Raw genomic sequence first — 21,291 nt, 5'->3', positions numbered from 1 at the left:
AAAATAACCAACAAACATCAAACAGAAGAATACAAAACAAAAAACTTATAATAACTAAATAACTGTAATTATATTTATTCTAATATATTGAATGTTTTCATCAAAACGGACACACAAAATTTTGAATTTCTGAAAATCTACAAAATACCTATATCGAATGGCCATTTCTAAAAATCTTCGATGATACGCTCTGTCGTAATCATACGGTTTTTTTTAAGTCTAATATATTTTCGAAGGTCGGCGCGCTTCAAAAAATATTATCTTAATATTTTAATGCAGATAACGATTCGATTCTAATTTATAACCCATTATTTTCAGACCCTTGCAACGGTAATCATATCGTCGACGAAAAGTCGTACGAGGATAGGCAGAAGGAGTCCAAAATCGAGCTCTGTACGGAACCGATCAATCCCGACATGTTCTACAAGTTCCATTTGAACGAGAAAGATCCCAGCGATATCGTTGTGCCCTTAAATTCGGTAGTTGAGGATGAAACATTTGCAGGCTACAAGGACTTCTTGGACGACGGAGCAGCGACCATACGAAGTGCCAGAGGAACCGTTCGAGGAGTGAAGAACCGCGTAAGGGCCGGTATTGCCACCTTTTTGCAGATCAACACCACTGGAAAGGTGAGTCATACTACCGGCTATAGCCTGTGCTGTCAGCGAAACAGGGTCATAAAGAAGCATTTATTTTCATGTTTATGATTTCTGTTTAAAACAATCTATATTCCACTTCTGGCGCGGAGTAATAAATAATAATAATAAATATATAATCCTCGTTATACATGCCAAACGACAACATTACAACCCAACATTAGAACCCAACCCAATTTTTTTTTTAATTTTATCAGTTGCAGTTCCTCACTACAAGTTAGATAAATGCTTTTAGCACAGCAAGTAATACGACATTTACTCTTTCAACTACTCCAAAGTATACATATTTTTATGTACTTTTTGGATAACTAATATTACGTTTTTGTATTTTTACAATATTTTAATAGTTTTTTTTCATCGATTTGATTTATTTTAGTTCTGTCCGATAGCTTGGTCACAACTAAACGGTCTATGCTATACCAAGTAGTTTGCCTATCATTATCAGTTAAAAAATTCTGGATGTGTGTTGAATGCAAAAGGAAACGAAATTTTATTATAATTTCATTTAATGTGTTACATTAAATTTAACATTTACGGATAATAAAAATTATAGATAGATGTATGCGTAAGAAATGGCAAAAACAAAAGTTGCAGGGTTTATTCCTAACCTCAACCTTCTGTTGAAATATACCCTACATTTACTATTTTTGATATAACACTGTTTAATGTTATCTCCTTGTGCACGCTCCATCAAAATTCTAGGGTGGCCAGCCCCTTTTTAAAATAACAGTAGTACTAGACTAACCATCAGCATTTACGTATTCTACATTTAACCTTTTTTATTTTAAAATAATCCTTGAAAGTGTGTGTGTTTTATTACGAAGGTATCCGTTATATTATACTTTCTTTAATTTAAACTATCCTCGGCATATATAAAGGTGTCTTTGTTTGATTTTTTATTTGATTTTCTATTCGATTTATAAAATGTACGTATTTCTAAGGTCATGTACACCATTAAACAGGACCGATTACCTTTTCTGTCTTAATTTTTGCTATGCGTATGTGAAAGAATGAATACTCGTTCATTTAAAGTTACGTTGATATCGTTTTTTGTGTTGTTCATTCATATTTACTATCTCTACCATTTTACAACTACATTGTGTTGATATACATTGACAAAGCAATATATTTTGTCGTTCTAAATTATCACCGACTTCCAACTCTTTAAACGTGGTGATGCTCAGTGTGGTAACAGTTTTGTGGATCCTCTATTTTGAGTTCATCTAATACTAAAATTACTCCACGGGCCTCTTTAATTTATTTTAGTAATAAATATTGCAATGAAGTAACAGCGTTCGTTTAAATTATATTTTGGTCCAAAATTTTTCATGGCACCAAGGTTACGAAAATGGCATTTATTTCAATATGATATGAATATGAAGATATGATATTTTTTATATTTTTTAAGTTAATATGCTTGAATGAAAAATCACATGGCAAGTCATGCAAAGTAAGCTAAACCACAATAACAATTTTAAATAACTGTATGGAACTAATGAAAATAAAAAGTAGATTAAGTAAATTACGATTCTCTAGCAATTTCCACTTAAATCGCCCCCGATGCACGACTACATTCAGAAGTCATTTCAGAAATTACAATCCTTACGTTACGTAGTCCATTTTTGAAGCTTATGAGTATATGATTCTAATGTTGCCTATTTTCGGCCATCCTGCACTTTTTAAGCGAAAGGATAATTTTGGTATTAATTACAAATTTGCCTTTCTCAAAATCTATCCGTCTTAGCAACGGGAAGACCTGCCAACCCAGCCGAAAGCTACGTAAAGGTAATTGCGCAACTTCCTGTCACTAGGCTCCGGGTTATTTGGACAATACGTCTGAATCGTAGCTGCCAACTTAATTTTCTCGTGCTCGAACGCCCGGGCGCAATCGAAAGGCGACCAAAAAAAGTAAAAGGCAATTTTCAATTTCAATTTTATTCATTAACTAGAAAATGTATGCACGTTGGAACTCCGTCTGATGCACAAAATGCAAATTCAGTCAATCGAAAAAACAAAGCACGATCTTATACGGATCGAAGCCGTATGGTCGAAACAAATGAATTTCGCCCGTGAAGCAAAATGAAGGTGTATTTTCTAAGGAATGAAGCAGACGAATTTTAACGTGTCGGTAGAGGGCGTGGCAGTGAAAGCGGGTCAAATAGCACGATTCGAAATTTGTTAACAATTATTTGCTCGTTTTACTTTTTTGTTCGAATTGTTATGGATTTTTTCACCTACTAGTTAGCTTTTAAATCTTGTGGTGAGTATTTTGGTTTTGGTTTAAGTATAACAGATTTTCGATATCTAGCAATTGAACAAACTCGTCCAATTGAGTTAAAATGATTATTAGCTGTGTTCTGCAAATAAAATATCCGAATATGGTCAAAAACTTCAAAAAGTGTTGTCGTGTTTCCTGTTGTGCAATTACTTCGAAAAATAATCCAGACCGAATATATGTTGGTAATCAGTGAAATTTAGTGCAAAAAAAAAGGTTTGCTGCAGCAATAGGAAGTACACAAATACATACTAGGTAATGTTGCACCGCCGATGAGGCCCGATATCAGGAAGACATGAGAAAAAGTATGCCTCAGTTGAGTATTCATATACCAACAAGAACCAGGAAAATTCCAGTAATAATGACTAAAAGTGCTGATGATTGATGGAAGGCCAGCTAAGTACATTCTTATTTCCTGATCCGTAGGCGTAAAAAGAAACAGTAAATACTATTTAATTCCGAACCAGTAGAAGCTTACCCAACGTAAAAAACATCCTCGGAAATTAGAGCAGCAATCGACATTCGACTTGTTCGCCAAATCCAGTACCTACATTATATAAAGCCGTTCCTACAGAACCAGACAGATGATAAAAAAATATAAGTAGAGCGATGGTGGTGGCATAGAACTAGTGGAAGATAAAAAAAAATAAACAAACATACATTCGTATAGAAAAACCTGGTGTTGTGGGTTTACGAATGAAAAAATCTAAATGAAAAATTTTAAATACAATTTAAATCTACGAGTCTATCGCGAAAATTGCTGACTTAATTGTAATATGAAGACTTGTGAATTTTTCGAATTTTCTAATATTAATACTTAACTTGTTTTATTGCTAATAAAAACGCGATCTTATAAAGTTAGGAATTATAATACAGAGCGTTTCATAATAAGATGCCGATACTTAAAAATGTTGACATTTATAAAAGAAAAAAGAATAAATTACATTTTTAGAATACCTTTGTGCCTTTGAACCAAAGTTAAATAGTCGTAGTTTGCTATTCAATATGGAGAACTACAATTAAACATTGTTTATATGCACTGCGGGCCGCTACCAAACAAATCAACAACATTTGCTTATTATAACTAATATTTCTGCAGGTCCTGTCTGGCTGAAAGGTTTCGATTTGAGCGCCGGCGTCAAGACCAATGAGGGAGCGAATTTGAATTGATATGCACATTCCTTTCCGTTTTTTTTTTTCACTAAAATTGACGCATAAAAAAACATTAATACTATATCTATAACATTCTAACAATAATGTGATGAAATCTAATTTTATTATGCAGAATCTCTTGCTCGACTTGATATTTAAAGTAAAAAAGTACAATTAAACTCCGTCTGCGGAAGCACTCAAAAGTTTTAAATTTAAATAACACCAGCACTATACACAGTTTGGCTAATTCGTGGGACTCAAAATTTTGAATTTTTATTACTTTTAATCTCCTACGCTTTGAATAGACTGAGATAATCTCAGTTCTGTTCACCATGAAAATTTGTGAGGATTGCATTACTAAAAGGGTAGTTCGAAGCAACCTAAACTGGTGCATTGGTAAATACCGAGCAAAATGGAAATGAACCATACTGACTCTATGAGTCCATAATAAACACTTTCATAGAGTAATAGTAAATCCATAATGCAAATTAAAAGATTCTCTACGCTTCCTGCATTATTTTTTCCACTCAAAAATTTATCCTCAATACGATCTATCCAGTGAACGGTAAGCTAAAAAATCGATAAGACATCGTTTATAATCTCGCGTTCAAATATCGATTATGTCGGGCAGCTTGCAAATAAAATTAAATAAACGTCGTAGACTAACACATTGTAAATTATATTTACTGAATAATGCATTCTCTTAATAATTACTTTGGCTTTCGCTCGGAGAATTTATATTGGGAATGCTTATAATAATTACGTTCGCAATTTTGAAAAACTTACTCATACTTGCGCAATATTAATTTATTTTCCGCATTGGATAAACGAGATGGATTGCCAATACGTCGAATTATATTGTTTGCTTCGCTTGTTAAAAGATGAAATCCCATTACGCCCCACATTACGACAAAAAAGAAATAGCGAAATCTGCACTCCGCGACCTGAAGACAAAAGGCATTTGGAATATTTTAATGAACGCTATCCATATTTTTTCTCATCGCATTCGAAACACCGAAAGGATATTTTAAATTAAAAGTAGAATCCCCGCCTCGAGCTTTTGTCAGTTTTGATTAAAAATCTCGAAACAGTGTTTGCGATGGTCCAAAGGGATTTATGCTTGCATGTTTCATTCGAAAGGGTGTGAATGAAATATGTCCCTTGTCAACGCAAACCTTAGTATTATCTGAGATATTTAAGTGCCTGGAGAGAGTTGTGAGAGCTGTAAATTTTATCTCCAAAAACATAATATATGCCGGCCATAACATTAAATAATATTAAATATTTTATTATGACTAAGTTTTACTAGTTTCCCGATAACGAGGGATTTTTACAAAATTTAATAAATCTGAACAAAAGGGCAGAGTTGATATTAAGCATAAAAAATGATTTTTGAAGTTTGCTTAAGCATTTTCCAACCAAAACTAAAACCTAAAAGCATCTAAAAATGTCAAAAAGTATGAGACGTTATTATACGTAACTTTGTTTATTTTTGTTTTTCCAAATTTGTGGAATATATAATTCGCTTAAATTTTATTATTTATTTATTTTTATTAATTTCACAAATTTCACTAAATTAAATTTATTAATTTTAAGTTTCCTTTTTAATATTACTTTCATGAAAGTTTTTTTTAATAAATATAGAATTCAATTAAATTATATTTCCTTTAGTCTTTAAGTGAACGACCGGGAAGTTAATTCAAGACAGGCAATGAAATTTTTTGTTTTGGAAGCCGTATAATGTTAGGTTTTCTTGAAAAGGTTTGACTTACTTAAAAAATATATTAAGTAGAACTGGGACAATTTAGAAAACTTGCCTGACTTTGTAATAGAATCTTACAGATTTGTTTTTTAAAAAAGAAAGGGATATTTTTTAGCTTAAGTTTGACTAAATTTTAAATTGTTATATTTAAATATATATATATATATATATATATATATATATATATATATATATATATATATATATATATATATATATATATATATATATATATATATATATATATATATATATATATATATATATATATATATATATATATATATATATATATATATATATATATATATATATATATATATATATATGATGACACTATATTCCGGGATATCATCCGTTCGCTCGTTGAACTCCGACTGGAATCCTGCAAATCCTGCATCCGACTGGAATCCTGCAGACGTTTCGCCAAAATCTCACTTGGCATCTTCAATGCTCGCGCTCCGAAAACACTTCGAACACATATATATATATATATATATATATATATATATATATATATATATATATATATATATATATATATATATATATATATATATATATATATATATATATATATATATATATATATATATATATATATATATATATATATATATATATATATATATATATATATATATATATATATATATATTATATGTTTGCTTGGCAAGGTCAAATGTTTATCAGTGGTTGGTCAAATTCTTGAATGACATCTGTTTTAAAAAAAGAAACAAATTTTGTATAAAGATGTTGAAAAAAAAACTGTGATTATAATTACAATACTGTACTTTTTCTACTATATCTCAAAATGAGGTCATAATATCTTAAAATTGTTTTGATTTTATTGTTTTTAAATTATATTTTGTTAATAACATTTTAACGTCTCGCACCTTTGAAAAGAGATTGGGCAACCCCCGCTATACACGACACAAGTATGCCAATTTCCTGGCGCAATCGATTCTCGTTTCCAGTTTTTCGAGAAATAAGGAATCATCTCAGATCCGGGTAAAAAGTGAAACAGGACCATTCCAAACTATCCGCGTCACATCTCCCCCTCTTCTATTTAGACATAGAGGTTTTAAGGGATCAATAAACCAAAACAAAATCACCTATTTGCAGTCAAACGACAAAAATCAATGCAATCTCGTTTTTCAAGAAAACCCGAGAAAAATGCTCAAGGTGAACGGAATTTAACGAGGCCAGCACACAAGCGGTTATTGACTACATATTGAGAAATCACCTGTTATTTCACCTTGCAACGACGTACCACAACAACCTAGAACAAGTTTTCAAATTTTGATAAACACACGCACATAAATGCGACTTGCATGAAGAATAACTTTTAAAGTGGTAAAATAATACAAACCCCTATTTGCCTTATTAAAAACTTCACACGTTCGACTTCATTATATGGGATTAGTTAAAAGTTGCACAACGGGCATACATCTCAAGAATGATCATACTTAAAGTCATAAAATTTAGTATATGAGGGTTTCTAATTGGGCTGGATCCGAGGTTGTCATATTTATGTTTTTTCCCCAAGCTATCAAACTTTCTTATTTTAAATAGACAAGTTTTTCGTTTTTCCAGGAGTGACAAAAAATGAAAATAATTAATGATTTAATCAATAAACTAGAGTTTCATTTATGTGCGGCATAATTAATGATTTTCACTAATTGGTAAACTTAAATAACAGTAAAAACTATTTTAAAACAAAGAAAAATGGTATCCAATTACCGATATTGATCAAACCAAAATCGCCATTAGATGATGGAACATCGCACCCCATATTCTCAAAAGCTTTGTGGGTTGGAGTAATTGGTGGAAATATTATTAATGGCATTCTCACCTGTGAAAAATGTTATATCCTTTTAAGGCCGCAAGTTATTGCCCAATTAGCTTTAATTTAATCGAACATCTGAAACGGCGAAACAGGGATGATAAATCCCATAATTATTTTTATTTGCGATCATCTTAAAACTAAAATGTACAAGACCAAACCTAACACCTTGACTGACTTAGAAGAGCGGATAAAAGCTCAAACTCGAGCTATAACACCGAATGCTCTCGAAAACACCGTTAGAAAAATTTATAGACCGCTTACGACATTGTTAAGTGGCAGAAGGACGTCGATTTAAGCAATTCTTAAAATGAGTAAATTTTTTCTGTGTTTCTAAATAATTTTTATTGTTATTTTTTAGTTCATAAATTAAATTTAGTTTATTGATTAAATCATGTGAATTTGGGTCTAGGGTATGTATGAAAAATAGTGAGAATTTTAAGAGCAATACAAATATAATATAATAAAAACATGCCCTTTCTCTTTAAAATAAGTAAGTTTGGTAGCTTGGGGAAAAAACATAAATACGGCATATATCACCATTGGATCCAGCTAATTAGAAACCCCCGTATACTAAATTTCATGAATTTAAATCTAATAATTCCTGACATATATGACCCTTGCGCAACTTTTGACTAACCCTGTATTATTTAATTATATTTTTCGGTAATTTTCCTTTTTATCTCGATTTTCAAAACATGTAGTTTGTCGGTAATTAATTCTGCTGTTTTTAAAATAATTCAACTTGATTATTTAAAGATAGAAGTTAATAAACAACAATTACAACAAAAGACAAGCGTTTAAAATATTAAAATAATATATTTTAGGATGAAATAAATAATTTTAGAATAACGTCAAATATAACCAAAACAAAAAATTCTATTCGCTTAAAGAAATTTTTAATTTCTGCAATATGGAAAACCCATGGCACGGCTACCAAATGTATATAATAGAATAATGGAGGAGCTGAGATGGTTTAGGTTGACAAAACTTCCAGGGGTCCTCTTTCTTCAGCTCGAAATAACAAATTAAACAATGTGATGTTCTAAAAGTCTTGTCTGTCTGGTCCCTTGAACAGCAATAGATTTCGTTAACAAGTCGAAAGTTTTTTTGCCAAATTTGGTCGAAACTTGACAGCGGACAGATTGCGGTTCTTTTATATAAATTGCTTTTGCGGTAATCGACAACGATTTACCGAGATCTCTTAATAGGCAATAAAACATTGCGGAATGTATTTGTGCAAGAATTGACGATCCCAACGGTCGACACTGGTCAACCTTGAACTTTTACCTAGCAAATCGCGATGAATAATCCTTCGTTAGGCACGAATCTTGCGAATAATTTTGTTGGGCCTCCATTTGCATTTAATTTGCAATTAAGTTAACGCAAGTAAGGAGAAAATTAATTAAAGCGTGAATATTTTCCTCTAATAGACTTTTCTTGATACATATTGGCTAATTTCCGGGATATTCAACATCAATTTGTTTTCGTTAAGAGTTTTACCGGTGCTGACATTGTTTCTCAGAATTTTTCTCTCGCGGATAGTAAACTTTAATCTCTTTGCAAAGCAGAAAAGCGAAACGTTCAAAGACTTCCGGTTTATTTAATTAAATCTGCAAAATAAATTCTTCAACTACTTCTACTGACGTTAAGTTCTAGAACGGTATTATTGTGTCCGTATAATCTATTAAAATTGATTATAGCAAAAAAAAATACTAAATGTGAGGTAACTCATGTTTTAGGTGGGTAGTAGGTGCTGACTAATTTTCGAACTTACAATCTTTTGTTTTGTAAAATAGACCATTTGGTATAGAAACAGCATATAAGACAAAAAAACAACAAATTATACTGTATTAATACCATTTTTTACAAACCACTATTTCTTTAATTTGCTTGGCTATATATTTAATTATTATTTATTTATAAATAAATTGTCAATAAACCAATTTTGAAGCTATTTCTAACTTCCTCTTATTCTTGTTTGGGGACCTCAACTTCTTAATATATTTCGAGACGATGTCAACAAGACGTATTATAACTTAGCAATGATCGGGGAAAGCTTATACTTTCGTATTCTGAAATGCCTCTAAAGTCTTTAAAGTCAAATTATTATACTTCGCAGTCTCATCTCAGATTATAAATAGTATGAAGTAGTAAAGTAAATTGCCCTTCCCCGAGCTGATAATAAAATGAAACATATTTTATAATTAATTTAGTTTATTAGAAAATATATTAAAATGTCTATAAAAAATTTGAAACAAAAAAAAAATAATCTTGCAACTTCAAGATAATAAAAAAAAATTCCCTGACTTAAAGTACAAAATGTACAGAATTTGCAGCCGTTAGGTTGCCCTTTTATTTACCTGGACGATCTACTGTGTTGACAGGTATAAACAGGTATGTCGATGCTGGTCACCTGACATGATAAAAAAAATTATATCAATAGCTGCTTTATTGCGAGCCCGTGGATATAGGGTTGACTACAAAAAATTCCGTCTTAAAAGGGGTTTCCGAATTTTAAACATTTAAATTTTGATGCGGGTGGAAATGTCCTACAGAGAAATCCGAGGTAAGTAAACCGTGTAATAAAAAAAGGCGCAACATTGCAGTCGCACCTGATGGGAGCCCAAATATGGGAACGTGCGCATGCTGCGTATGTAAATTTTTTATGGCTAAAGTATTTCTAACCTGCATATAGTAAACAGCGAGCGTTACCTTGGAATAGCTAAAGATATAGTATTATATTTCATGGAAAATATATGTTTTTCTGTATCATTGTGATAAAAAATGGCTAATTAGTATTTTTGTGGAGCTCGGACAATTCTTTAATTGCTTTTAGTGATGAAGCTATTTAACTATTTAACTATTCTAATATTTCGTTGAAGTTAGCTTTTCACACCACTTGTTACAAAAAATTAACTGTTTTAGCAAACACATACAATGAAGAATTTGAAATTTTTCAAAATTCGAAATTGCACCTTTTCAACACTCTTTGAATTTGTTTCTATCAAACAAATTATTTAAAAAACAAATTTTTTGAAGGACCTCTCACCAGTTTGTTTTTCCAATTTTTAAAGATAAATAGTTTCAACTCAACTCTATACCGCCATTTTAGATATTAATTAGAATTTATTTTTTATGAACATTTATGCTGTTTGTTTGTAAGTAATACTTTCTTATATTAGGGGTCCCATCAGGTGCGAGTGCAAAGGTGCGTCCTTTATTAATTATTACACTGTATGCTTACCTCAGATCTCTCTATCGATCATTTTCTCTCTCTGTTTAGAATTCGGAAACACCTATTAGAACCCAATTTTTTTAAACAACCCTATATCCACATGTTCGCAATAAAACAGCGCTTCTGTTGATATATTTTTTTTTCTATAATGTCAAGTGAAAGTAACTGGAATCGACATACCTATTTATAGCTAGTAATAAAGTAGTTCGTCCAGGTAAATAATAGGCTCAACTCAACGGCTGCACATTTTTAATTTTAAGATTTTCTTTTTAATTTTGAAGCTGCAAAATTTAATAAACAATCTTTTTTTTAATATTTAAAAATTGTCTGTCCAGTATTTTTATAAACAACCCCGGTGAAGGTCGATTTACATTCGGATCTTCTACTACAGCGCGACGCTTCCGTATTACGACTGGCCAACGCCGATGACGCAACCGCACTTTGTTGCATTTCTATCGACTGATAAATCATTGTATCGTGTCGTACCCGTGCGAACGGTACGTTATTGTATATTTTCGTTTCCAAGCAACCGATCTCTTTATCTACGTTGCGATACTAATAGTGTTGACAGGGAGAGATGACAATTAGTTATTTTGAGTGAGAATCCCCTGATCATCAAAACGGCCCAGAACTTCATCCAGAGATCACTAATAGATAGACAACTTTTGCCAGAAAAAGTATTGAAAAAAAAATAGGGAAGCTTTAAGTGAAAAATACCCAAAGGCAATGAATGCACTAGGATTTTCGCCACCGGAACTTAACTGCTAATACAATATCTGCATTGGCTATATCAATTTGTGAAGCGTTGAGAGGCAATAGTCTTCGAGTTACAAAGTTTAGCGGATGCTACAAAACCATTTATTCGTTATCTTCACACAACAGGCAAATAACTTAGACACGTCTATTCGGAAGGTAGTGATGGACAGATCTATAGATACTTTTTTGTACGGAGCAGTTATTTCTACTATGGTTAAATTGGCACAAGAGATTGAATGTTTAACTAAAGAAGAAACTGACTCAAAACCTAAAAAATAAAAACCCGGGATCCCCGGCATATACTAATAAAGGACAGAGTTTTTTAGCCCGAAGATACAAATACACAAGATAGAAGAAGCCCGTGCCTAGCAAGATGGATTACAAATTCAAATGGAAAAAGTAACAGGGGCGATTAAATTACAGGATAAAATCATTCAATCAGAGGTTGCTCCAAATTGTTTACAGAATTTTTATTATCGGACTAGTCAAGCCATTCAGGAGCTTTTGAGTTGACTTGAGTAGACACAACACATTTAGATGATAGACTACTTATTGCATCATCGTTCAAAGAAGCGTTAAAGCATCTAAAGAAAGCCACCAAAATATTGCTATTTATTAGGATTCATAATTAATGAGCAGACCAGTACATTATTTCCCATACAAGACTGTAAATTTCTAGGATTTTTAATTAATACTGTAAATATTTTTAGCTTGAAAAACGCAGTTCTTCTAGGTGTTCTTGTGGCAGCATGCCCAGCAGTTCAATATGTTCAACTGTGACCTTACGTGCAGGGTAGGCAAACCTTGCGAATAACATCGAATTTATACAGCTCAAGAAGTGAAGTTAATGGTCAACTCTTTCAGCAGCTGCCGGTGAATATCCTGTATCGATTATTCCCGTTTTGGTCATAATGTTGTACACAAGGAATAATAAAATTCCAGCAAGCTTATAGTCCTCTTGAGTACCACGATCTTATCGAACCGCTGTGTACTAACAGAATTCACACAACATGGTTTAATTCGTGTATATAATACTACAGCTCTTGTGTATATCAACAAGATGGGAGTAAGTCGCTATAAAAATCTGAACAAAATTAATTGCCCTGGAAATCTGCGACAATTTTGAACGACGCAAGATATTCTACATGCATCTTATATAAACACAGAAAAATGTATAAATTGCAGACTTTGAGTCGAGAAACTTACACTTACTCTCTATTTGTTTCCAAAAAATTGTCTAATATTTGGTGAACCAGAAATAGATTTATTCACGTCTCAATTACATACTAAATGTAAGATATATGTTTCGTGAAAACCTGACCTAGCTTCCATCAGCATTGGCGCCTTTTTGATTTGTTGGTAAAAATTATTCTTTTACGCCTTTCCACCTTTTATTCAATCAAGAGAACTATTTAAAAAAATGGAAAAATGGCGAAGTCAACCTTGGTACCAAAACGTTTCAAAAACGGAACCCTATATATTTTGGGTTCGAAAGAGATCCTATTATCGTGGTTGGGGCCAAGCTATCTAGAGCGCTTTTCTCGGACGACCATTCCCTAAAGCTGGTATAGAAGCAATCTGAAATTCTATAAGCAAAAAAATGCATTGCCAGTATGATTATATGCACTACGGAGGTGGGAAATTACTGCCAGATTAAAAAACTTTATTTATAATCTGGATCAATTTTTTTTATTTCTAACCGAGGTATTTAATTCAACCTCAATAATCAATAATGCTAGATTTAAGGACCGAAATCAACCCCTAATTAAGAGATTTCTAAAAATTCCGTATAATATGAAACCTTTTGAGCCCAAATATTATACTTGAGATCCACAATCACAGAAAAATTGGCAGAATGATACCTCTTGCAAAACGTCTCCTTGAAACAACTAACCTTTAAAATGGTAGCCTTATTAACTCTTATATCTACTCAAAGATTACAAAACTTGACCTATATTTAATTCGATTTAATTAAGCAATCAGAACAGAATATAGAGATTTTTATCGCACAGAAACTTAAAAGATCTGGAAGGAATACTACAACCAGTTCTCATATTACCCTTTTTCAAAGAAAGAGCAGAACTTTTAGGTTTTTAAGTTTTTGGTTTAGGATTGACTTTTGGAATATATATAGGGAACAGAACAGTGCGTCCAATGCATGAGAAACGATCCATTTTAACTACTAAAAATTATGCCACCCTGGGAATGAGGCAGGCGAGGCTTATACAATATATTGGTATTGGTATTGGTATTGGTATTAAAGGGGGGCGCCCTCGCGGGCGTCCAAGCACTTAGGCCACCAGATGGGCCCGTTGTGCCCCCAGGTCGCTCTAGAGGGCGTCCAGAATGCCGCCCCTCCTGTAGAAGGTCAGCAACTCCTTTAGCCCAATACCGTGCACTGAGTCCGGATCGATCAGGGCCGTTCCGAAGACTCCCAATCTTGCCCATGTCAAGGCAGGGCACTCGGTGAGCAGATGATACGGGGTCTCCTCCCCTTCCATGCACCACCTACACTCCGGGTCGTCTCCAATGCCTAGCAAGCAGAGATGCCTCCTAAGCCTGCAATGTCCTGTGTAGGCCCCTGTTAGTGCTCTACACTCGCTTCTGGTCAGTCTAAGCAGCTCCCTGGTCCGAGGAAGGGCGGGCCCATCCATCATAAGCCTCGCCTGCCTCATTCCCGGAGCAACTCTCCAGCCCCCAGCGGCCCGGTCTCTCGCCCAGGCTTCGAGAGTTCCCCGCCTCATACACGGGGCGATCCCCAAGCGGGGCTCTGGCCCTATATGCCTATGCGACGAGCCCTTCCTGGCTAACGCGTCCGCTGCCTCATTGCCCCGGACACCGGTGTGACCCGGGACCCAGACCAACGTGACCTTTCTCTCCTCAGCCACCCTCCTCAGTACCCCTTTGCACTCCTTTATCAACAAGGAGCGCGTACGCACTGACTTCAGCGCCATGAGTGCAGCCCTACTATCCGAGCAGAAGAAGACTCTCCTGCTTCCGTAGTTGAGCCGAAGCACCTCTCTGGCCGCCATCAGTAAAGCAAAAATTTCCGCCTGAAACACAGTGCAGTACTGACCCAGAGGGACCGACAAGCTTGATCCCGTTGTCTCGCAGTACGCTCCAGCTCCGGCCAGATCTCCCATTCTGGACCCGCCGTGTACCAGATAAGTTCATCCCAGGAGCCGACTCTGCCCTCTCTCCAATCTTCCCTTGATGGAAAGAGAAAGGTCAATTTATCAAAGAAGGTCATCTCGGGGATCATGACGTCACTCGGCATGCTCATGACCCCGCGATCCCCGCGACAGCCCTCTAAAATGTCGTACGGACCCCGATTGAAGGTTCCCTCCCTCCAGAGCCCGCAGCTCGCCAGCCTCACAGCTGTCCTGGCCGCCTCCATCTGCACCCGATCCGCCAGAGAGGGCAGCCCCACCAGAGCCTCTCATGGCGCCCGTTATGCAGAGGCAAGCCAATCTCTGCAGTCTGTCAAGAACTAGCCTTGCTCTCGCTCTTTTGGTCCCCAGCCACCATGCCACTGCCCCATGCGTGAGCATAGGCACCACCATGGTACCGTAGATCCACTGCATGATCTTCGGCCCCAGGCCCCAAGTGCCCCCTACCGCTCTCCGGCACGCCCACAGAGCTCCAAAGGCCGACCTGGTCCTTGATCTTATATGTTCCTGGAAGGTCAACTTAGAGTCCAACCATACGCCCAAGTACTTGACACTTCCGCTTGCAGAAAGAGGCACCCCATCCATCGAAATGTTGAGGTTGCACTCCATCTTTCTTTTCCTAGTGAAGATGACCATCTCCACCTTGCCAGGATTGACAGCCAACTTGCTATCCAGGCACCATTGTGAGAATCTTGCCAATGCCCCGTTCAGGAGCCCCTGCATCCTCCTCACGTCCGTCCCCTGCGTCATTTTCACAAGGTCGTCTGCATATGCCTGAGCATAGACCCCGGGTTCTTCCCTCAGAATATGCAATATCTCGTTCACCACTAGGCACCACAGGAACGGGGACAAGACCCCGCCCTGTGGACAACCCCGTGATGAACCGATGGAGATCTGCTCCCCACCCAGTCTTGCCTCGACCCTCCTGTCGGTTAGCATGGACCGGATCCACCTTACAATGGCCGTCCCCACTCCAGTACTCTCCACCGCCCTGCAGATCGAGTACAGGGCCGTGTTATTGAAAGCCCCTTCGATGTCAGCGAACACGCACACCGAGCCCATACCCTCCTCCAACCTGGAAGTCAGATGGTGAAGAGCTGAGCCCACAGACCCGCCACTTCGGTACGCATGCTGAGCTGGCTCTAAAGGGGCCTCCAGCTCCACCCAGTCCCTCAGATACCGGCCCACCAGTCTCTCCAGAGTCTTCATAATGAAGCTGGTGAGGCAAACAGGCCGGTACGACTTCGGGTCTGTGTAGTCACTCTTCCCTACCTTGGGAATGAACACTACCCTGCTGTGTCTCCACAGCTCGGGCACGTACCCCCTCGCAATGGAGGCCCTGAACAGGTCCATCAGCGGGCTGGTCAGGAGACCTCCGTCCCTTTGCAGCAGAGCCGGAAATACTCCATCCCCGCCCGCCGACTTGAAGGGGCCAAAGCTGTCAATAGCCCACCTCAGCCTACTATGGGTAACCACCCTTCTTGCCGTGGCGTAGTCGCCTCCAAGACGACCCCCGGCTTCAATATTCCCCCCTGTGTCCGGATCAGCGAACCCTGGGAAGTGCGTGGTCAGCAACTGTTGTAGTGTGTCCGCTGGTCCCGCTGTGTAGCCACCGCCGGTCCTGCGGACCACCCCCAGTCTTCCCGCAGGGTCACTTCTGAGTACCCTAAGGAGCCTAGCCGCGTCCGGGATATTCATTACTCCGTCGCAGTAGCCCCTCCAGGCCCTCCTCTGTGATGCCCGTAGTTCTTTTTGTACTGTCTGCGGACCTCCCTATGGAGATCCCAGTCCGCACCTTGGCTGCTGCTCCTCGCTGTATTGAACAGCCTCCGCACTTTCCTCCTGAGACGCTCCAGGGAAGAGCTCCACCAAGGAGTCCTTCCCGCTCTATGCTCCTCTGTCTCAGGGCAACTATTCTCGAACGCCCGCATCATAGCGGAGCTGACTCGGTCGGCGGCCTCGTCAATCTCCTCCGTCGTGCGGTGTTTCCTTGGTAAGCCCCCTAGGCGCCAAGCGAGTTCCTCTCTATAGAGTTCCCAGTTTGTTGCCCGGGGGTTCCTAAATCTAACGAGTTCCCGAACACCCATCTCCAACCCAAAGGTGATGTATCTATGGTCCGACATAGAGTCTTCCCCACAGACACACCACCCAGTTATTGCCGGGAGCAGAGCCCTGGTACAAAGTGTTAAATCTATGACCGAGCTCGGACCCGTCGTGAAAAACGTGGGTTCTACCCCTCTGTTGGCCACCTGCAGCCCTGCAGAGGCCATGAACTCCACGAGGTCTCCCCCCCTTCTATTCGTTGCCGCGCTGCCCCACAAAACGTGGTGAGCATTGCTGTCACAGCCAATCAAAAGAGGAAGATTCGCCTCCTCGCAGTAGGAGACCAAGTCACTGATCTCCTGCGGAGGACAGCTGCGGTCGCCTGGAAAGTACGCAGAGGCGACCACTACCTCCCTCACTCCGTCCCGAGTGGGGGATCTGACCAGAATTGGAACCAGGTCCCTGGACGCCTTGTCCCTTAGGAAAAAGGCATCCAGCCCCATGGTTAGAATACAGGCCCTGGGACCGCCCTTTAAGGAGTCGACACTATGCAGCATCGATCCTCCCAGAGATAAGCCCCTAACCCTTGATTTTACAATCCAGGGCTCTTGGATCAGTACAATAGATGTACCGCCCTCCGAAATTTTCCTGCATAAGTGGACCGTTGCAGCCCTGCTGTGTTGCAGGTTAATCTGTAATATCCCCGTGAAGATGTTATTACGGGAATACCACCTGCGGGTCACGATGCTAGCCTCAGCCCGAATCCGAGCCCGAGGTAGCACCTCCCTCCGCTTCCGCTTCCTGACTGGTGGACCCTGATGGGATTCCCCGGTCAACTTCCATCTGAGATACCTCCTCGGTTCTCGCTTCCTCGGAGGGCCCTCCGGAGGTCTCCTCCACAGAAGCCGTGGGCGCCGCCTCTCCAACAGGCCCGCCAACCTCCATGGACGAGCCCTCCTCGTGTGAGCCCCCCGCGGCCACCTCATCACCCTGCGGCCTCGGCGCCGCCAGGTTCACTTTTACCTGTGTCGCCAGGCAGAAGAGAAGTGAGCCCTTAGCCGTGATGGCGCTTGCCGATTTCTCGTCCACGCCCACCACCAACCTTGTGCCCCTTACATCCTCCGTCCTCTGCGAGACCCTCCAGGCACGGCAATCTAGGCCATTCTGAGCTGCCTCATTCGAGACACCCGCCCCCAGGCCCGGAATCCATATCGCCGCCCTTCTCAGTCTCAATCCTTCCGGATCGACCTCCACCAGGTTTGCGTGCCCCCAGGGCCTGACGTTAATCAGCTCCCTGCGAACCCACTCCCTGGTTTCTTCATCCATCATCTCGATCAGGATGTGACTTCTCCACAGCCTAACCGAGCGTATCCGGGGAGGGGTGTATTGCCCCCCCTGCATGATATACATGCTTATGCGGAGGTTAAGAGACCCTATGAACCGCAGCAGGTCCTCGGAAGACGGCGTGGCAGGATTCCTGGGCGCCGGAAGAGAGCCCGTCTGCGGTTCCGAAACCATCACCGCGAGTCTCTTCTTCTTCGCCCTCCTTTTTTCCGCCCCACTCCTATATCTGGGGCGGTGTGTCATCGAGGTGGTGTTCCCGGTTTGTACCGAGCCCTCCACCCCGCTGGCGACCTGGGGATCCTGTTCGAATCGCCCTTGGAGGGGGCCTTCCTGAGGACGCCCCTGCTTGCTGGAGCCCCCCTGGGTCCTCTCCTCCTTCTTCATTACTTCGCATTTCATTTTTGGTTCCATAAAGGTCCCACGAGTAGCTAGGGAAACATAACGGTCCACCTCTGCAGAGCCCTGCATGCAGAGGTAAGGCTTCCTTCCCCGAGGTGCGCCCTATTCAGCCATGCATCCCCTAGGCCCGACCCCCTCCGTAGGATTTAGGATTTTTATTGAGCTTTACTCCTCTTGGTCCAAGTGGTGAAGCTCAGACCCCCCGCGTCGCGTGCCCACTCGTCGAGCCGGCCCCGACGCCTGGTTTATCAACCGACTACAAGCCAGTTGGCACCGTTATACCCTGTGCAGGCCCTTAGCCACGACACGACAGCTGGGCAGGGTGAGCTGGTCCACGACTGGTTATTTGTCAGCCCTATTGGATTTCTACCTCCTCAAGCCTCCTTATTCCCAGCCACCCAGGCCCGTGAGGGCCTGGGCTCCCCTATCCGCCACCCGGGGGACGCGCCTCATGGATTGCTCAACCACAGAGGGCAAACAATATAAAAAGTTATAGTTTTTTTATTTCTTTTTTCTCGTCTATATTGCGAATTCTTTAAACATCGACAGGGTGTTTATAATCTGAGACGAAATTGCGAAGTATAACGAGAAGATGCATCGACTTATTTGTAATGATGAGCAAAGTTCGGTTACAACATCGGCGTTGGCCAGTGCCGCACGGGCGCGTATGTATGTAATAAATAACACGTGCTTTGACAACCCATTAGATTGCTAATGCAGAATCCACGTCATCGACAACACCTGCGAATTAAAAATGCTGCACATCTTTGACCCAGCGATTGTTTTTCTTTCGTTGTATTTTGCACCGTAAACTAGCAAACTGTTGTTAGGGGTGGATAATTTTCAGAACTGTATTTCTCTGTGCCGCCGAATGTAAATCGATATTTTTAATTAACCATCTAGCAGGCAGCTGAAACAGAAAAATAGAGTTCGACGCCGAACAAACAAACAGAAACTGATTTTTAATTAAAATGGACATGCCGACATGGACACGCAAGATTTCAATTCAAAGATATAACCCCGAATGCGGGGCCAGTTACATAAAGATAATTTCAATTTAGCACTGACCGATTTTGTTGGCGTCCACTTTTGTTGTATTTCGGGATTTCTGGCTCTTCGGCACTAAGTACAAAAGACAGAAAGTAATTTGTATAATATTGGTTAGTTTGGGTTTTGAAATCATGGTAAAAAAGAGTTGAAAAAATGGCAGGCAAATATTATAAGTATTGACCAAACTTATTGCGCATATGCCGCATATACTGCACAACTCTACGCCACTATATGTATAAAATATTTTAGTAAATATCACAACTGTTTTCTGTTATCATATTTGTTATACCAAGTGATGCATTGCCGAACGGAACGTAGGAAATCGCATGCAAATTTTTAGGTGGTCTCCCGTTCATTTTATGGAAAAGTTGTAATACATTTTTTTTAAGGGAACGGTATGATTAACTCATGTGCTGAGTTTGAATAAATTTTGATAAGCCAATCTTGAGTTATTGAATATTAGCGAATATAAAACTTGACGACGTCAAGCTGGGCAATGACATATCAAATAAAGGCTAGTTTGCCTCATTCAAAATAAACTAAGTATTTAGATAAATCATTATGTTTTTCTTAGGATCAAAGTCCACTCGGTTCTTAAGACCTCCTTGTCCCTTAAAACGTTCTTGGAATGAATTTAATTTAAAAGACTGTTTAGGCAACAAGCAAGTTTCAAGGAACGACTATAAAATCGAACCTCAAGTAGTTTATAAAAAATAATAAACAAACAAAACATGGCTAAAAAGAAACATTATTTAAAATAAACATTATTTAATTAAATATTCAAACAACCAGTTAAACATTAAACAAACATTAACAGTTAAACAATATCCTAAGCGATGTGAAATCCTGTCAAATTCTAAGGAAATAGCGTTTTGTAACTGGTTAAGATATTCAAAATTCACATATTTATAGACGACACAATATAAGTGACCTCGCAGATTGGCGACAGATCTTATGGCCAGAGGATTCGGTATCTTAGGCCAGTAATATTTCCGTTAAACTTTTCCGTTAATACTGGAATTATAGGCGGGACAACCACCTGGTACCAGATATCCCGATCTTCACGAACAACTTCTCTACTTCGGGTTCAATTTGATTTTGTAATAAGTCCAAATAGGTTTCTGAAGTGAATTTATAGTCCATAAAAAATGGCTCAACAATGGCATAACATTTGTTTTTTGAGGATATTGGCTGCGAGTATAACAAAACGATATTCATTGGCTTGGCTTCAGTACCGACAGTTTTGAATATTTGGTTCGTTGTTGAGTGTGAATGTACATTCATGAGCGAAACATTTTTTTTTTAATTCATTATTTGCAATTTTAATCATTTCAAAACAAAATCCTATCCTCCATTCTTCATCGTCTGTCAGGAGATCTTGGTGCTTTTCGTATTTATAGGAAAAATATTTATGTTTTTTTAATGTGCACAACACTGCGGTTTCATGTTTATTTGCATCATTTTGTTTTCCTCAACATGCAGTAAAGTCTCTCTTGTCCCTTTCTTCTGCTTATAGACATTTTCAGCTGAACATTTGCAGTTATTTATTGCGGTGCCTTTGCACTCGTACTGGGTAATAATACGTTTAATTGTTGAAATC

At 38.7% G+C, this 21,291-nt stretch overlaps 1 protein-coding gene across 1 annotated transcript in view; it reads left to right on the top strand.

The window, feature by feature from the left end:
• LOC132705354 (glutaredoxin domain-containing cysteine-rich protein CG12206-like) overlaps nt 1–21,291 on the top strand; it is an 85,958-nt gene that overhangs the window by 36,198 nt on the left and 28,469 nt on the right. Inside the window, exon 4 of the mRNA XM_060675893.1 lies at nt 319–629. Coding sequence (XP_060531876.1) covers nt 319–629 — 311 coding nt within the window. The remainder of the gene's footprint in view (nt 1–318; nt 630–21,291) is intronic.

This window comes from Cylas formicarius, unplaced genomic scaffold, assembly GCF_029955315.1.
Source record: "Cylas formicarius isolate icCylForm1 unplaced genomic scaffold, icCylForm1.1 PGA_scaffold_7__23_contigs__length_41026272, whole genome shotgun sequence".
In the NCBI taxonomy this organism is placed as follows: domain Eukaryota; kingdom Metazoa; phylum Arthropoda; class Insecta; order Coleoptera; family Brentidae; genus Cylas; species Cylas formicarius.
Note: the sequence above shows the minus strand (reverse complement) of the source record. Positions and strands in the feature narration are given on the sequence as shown.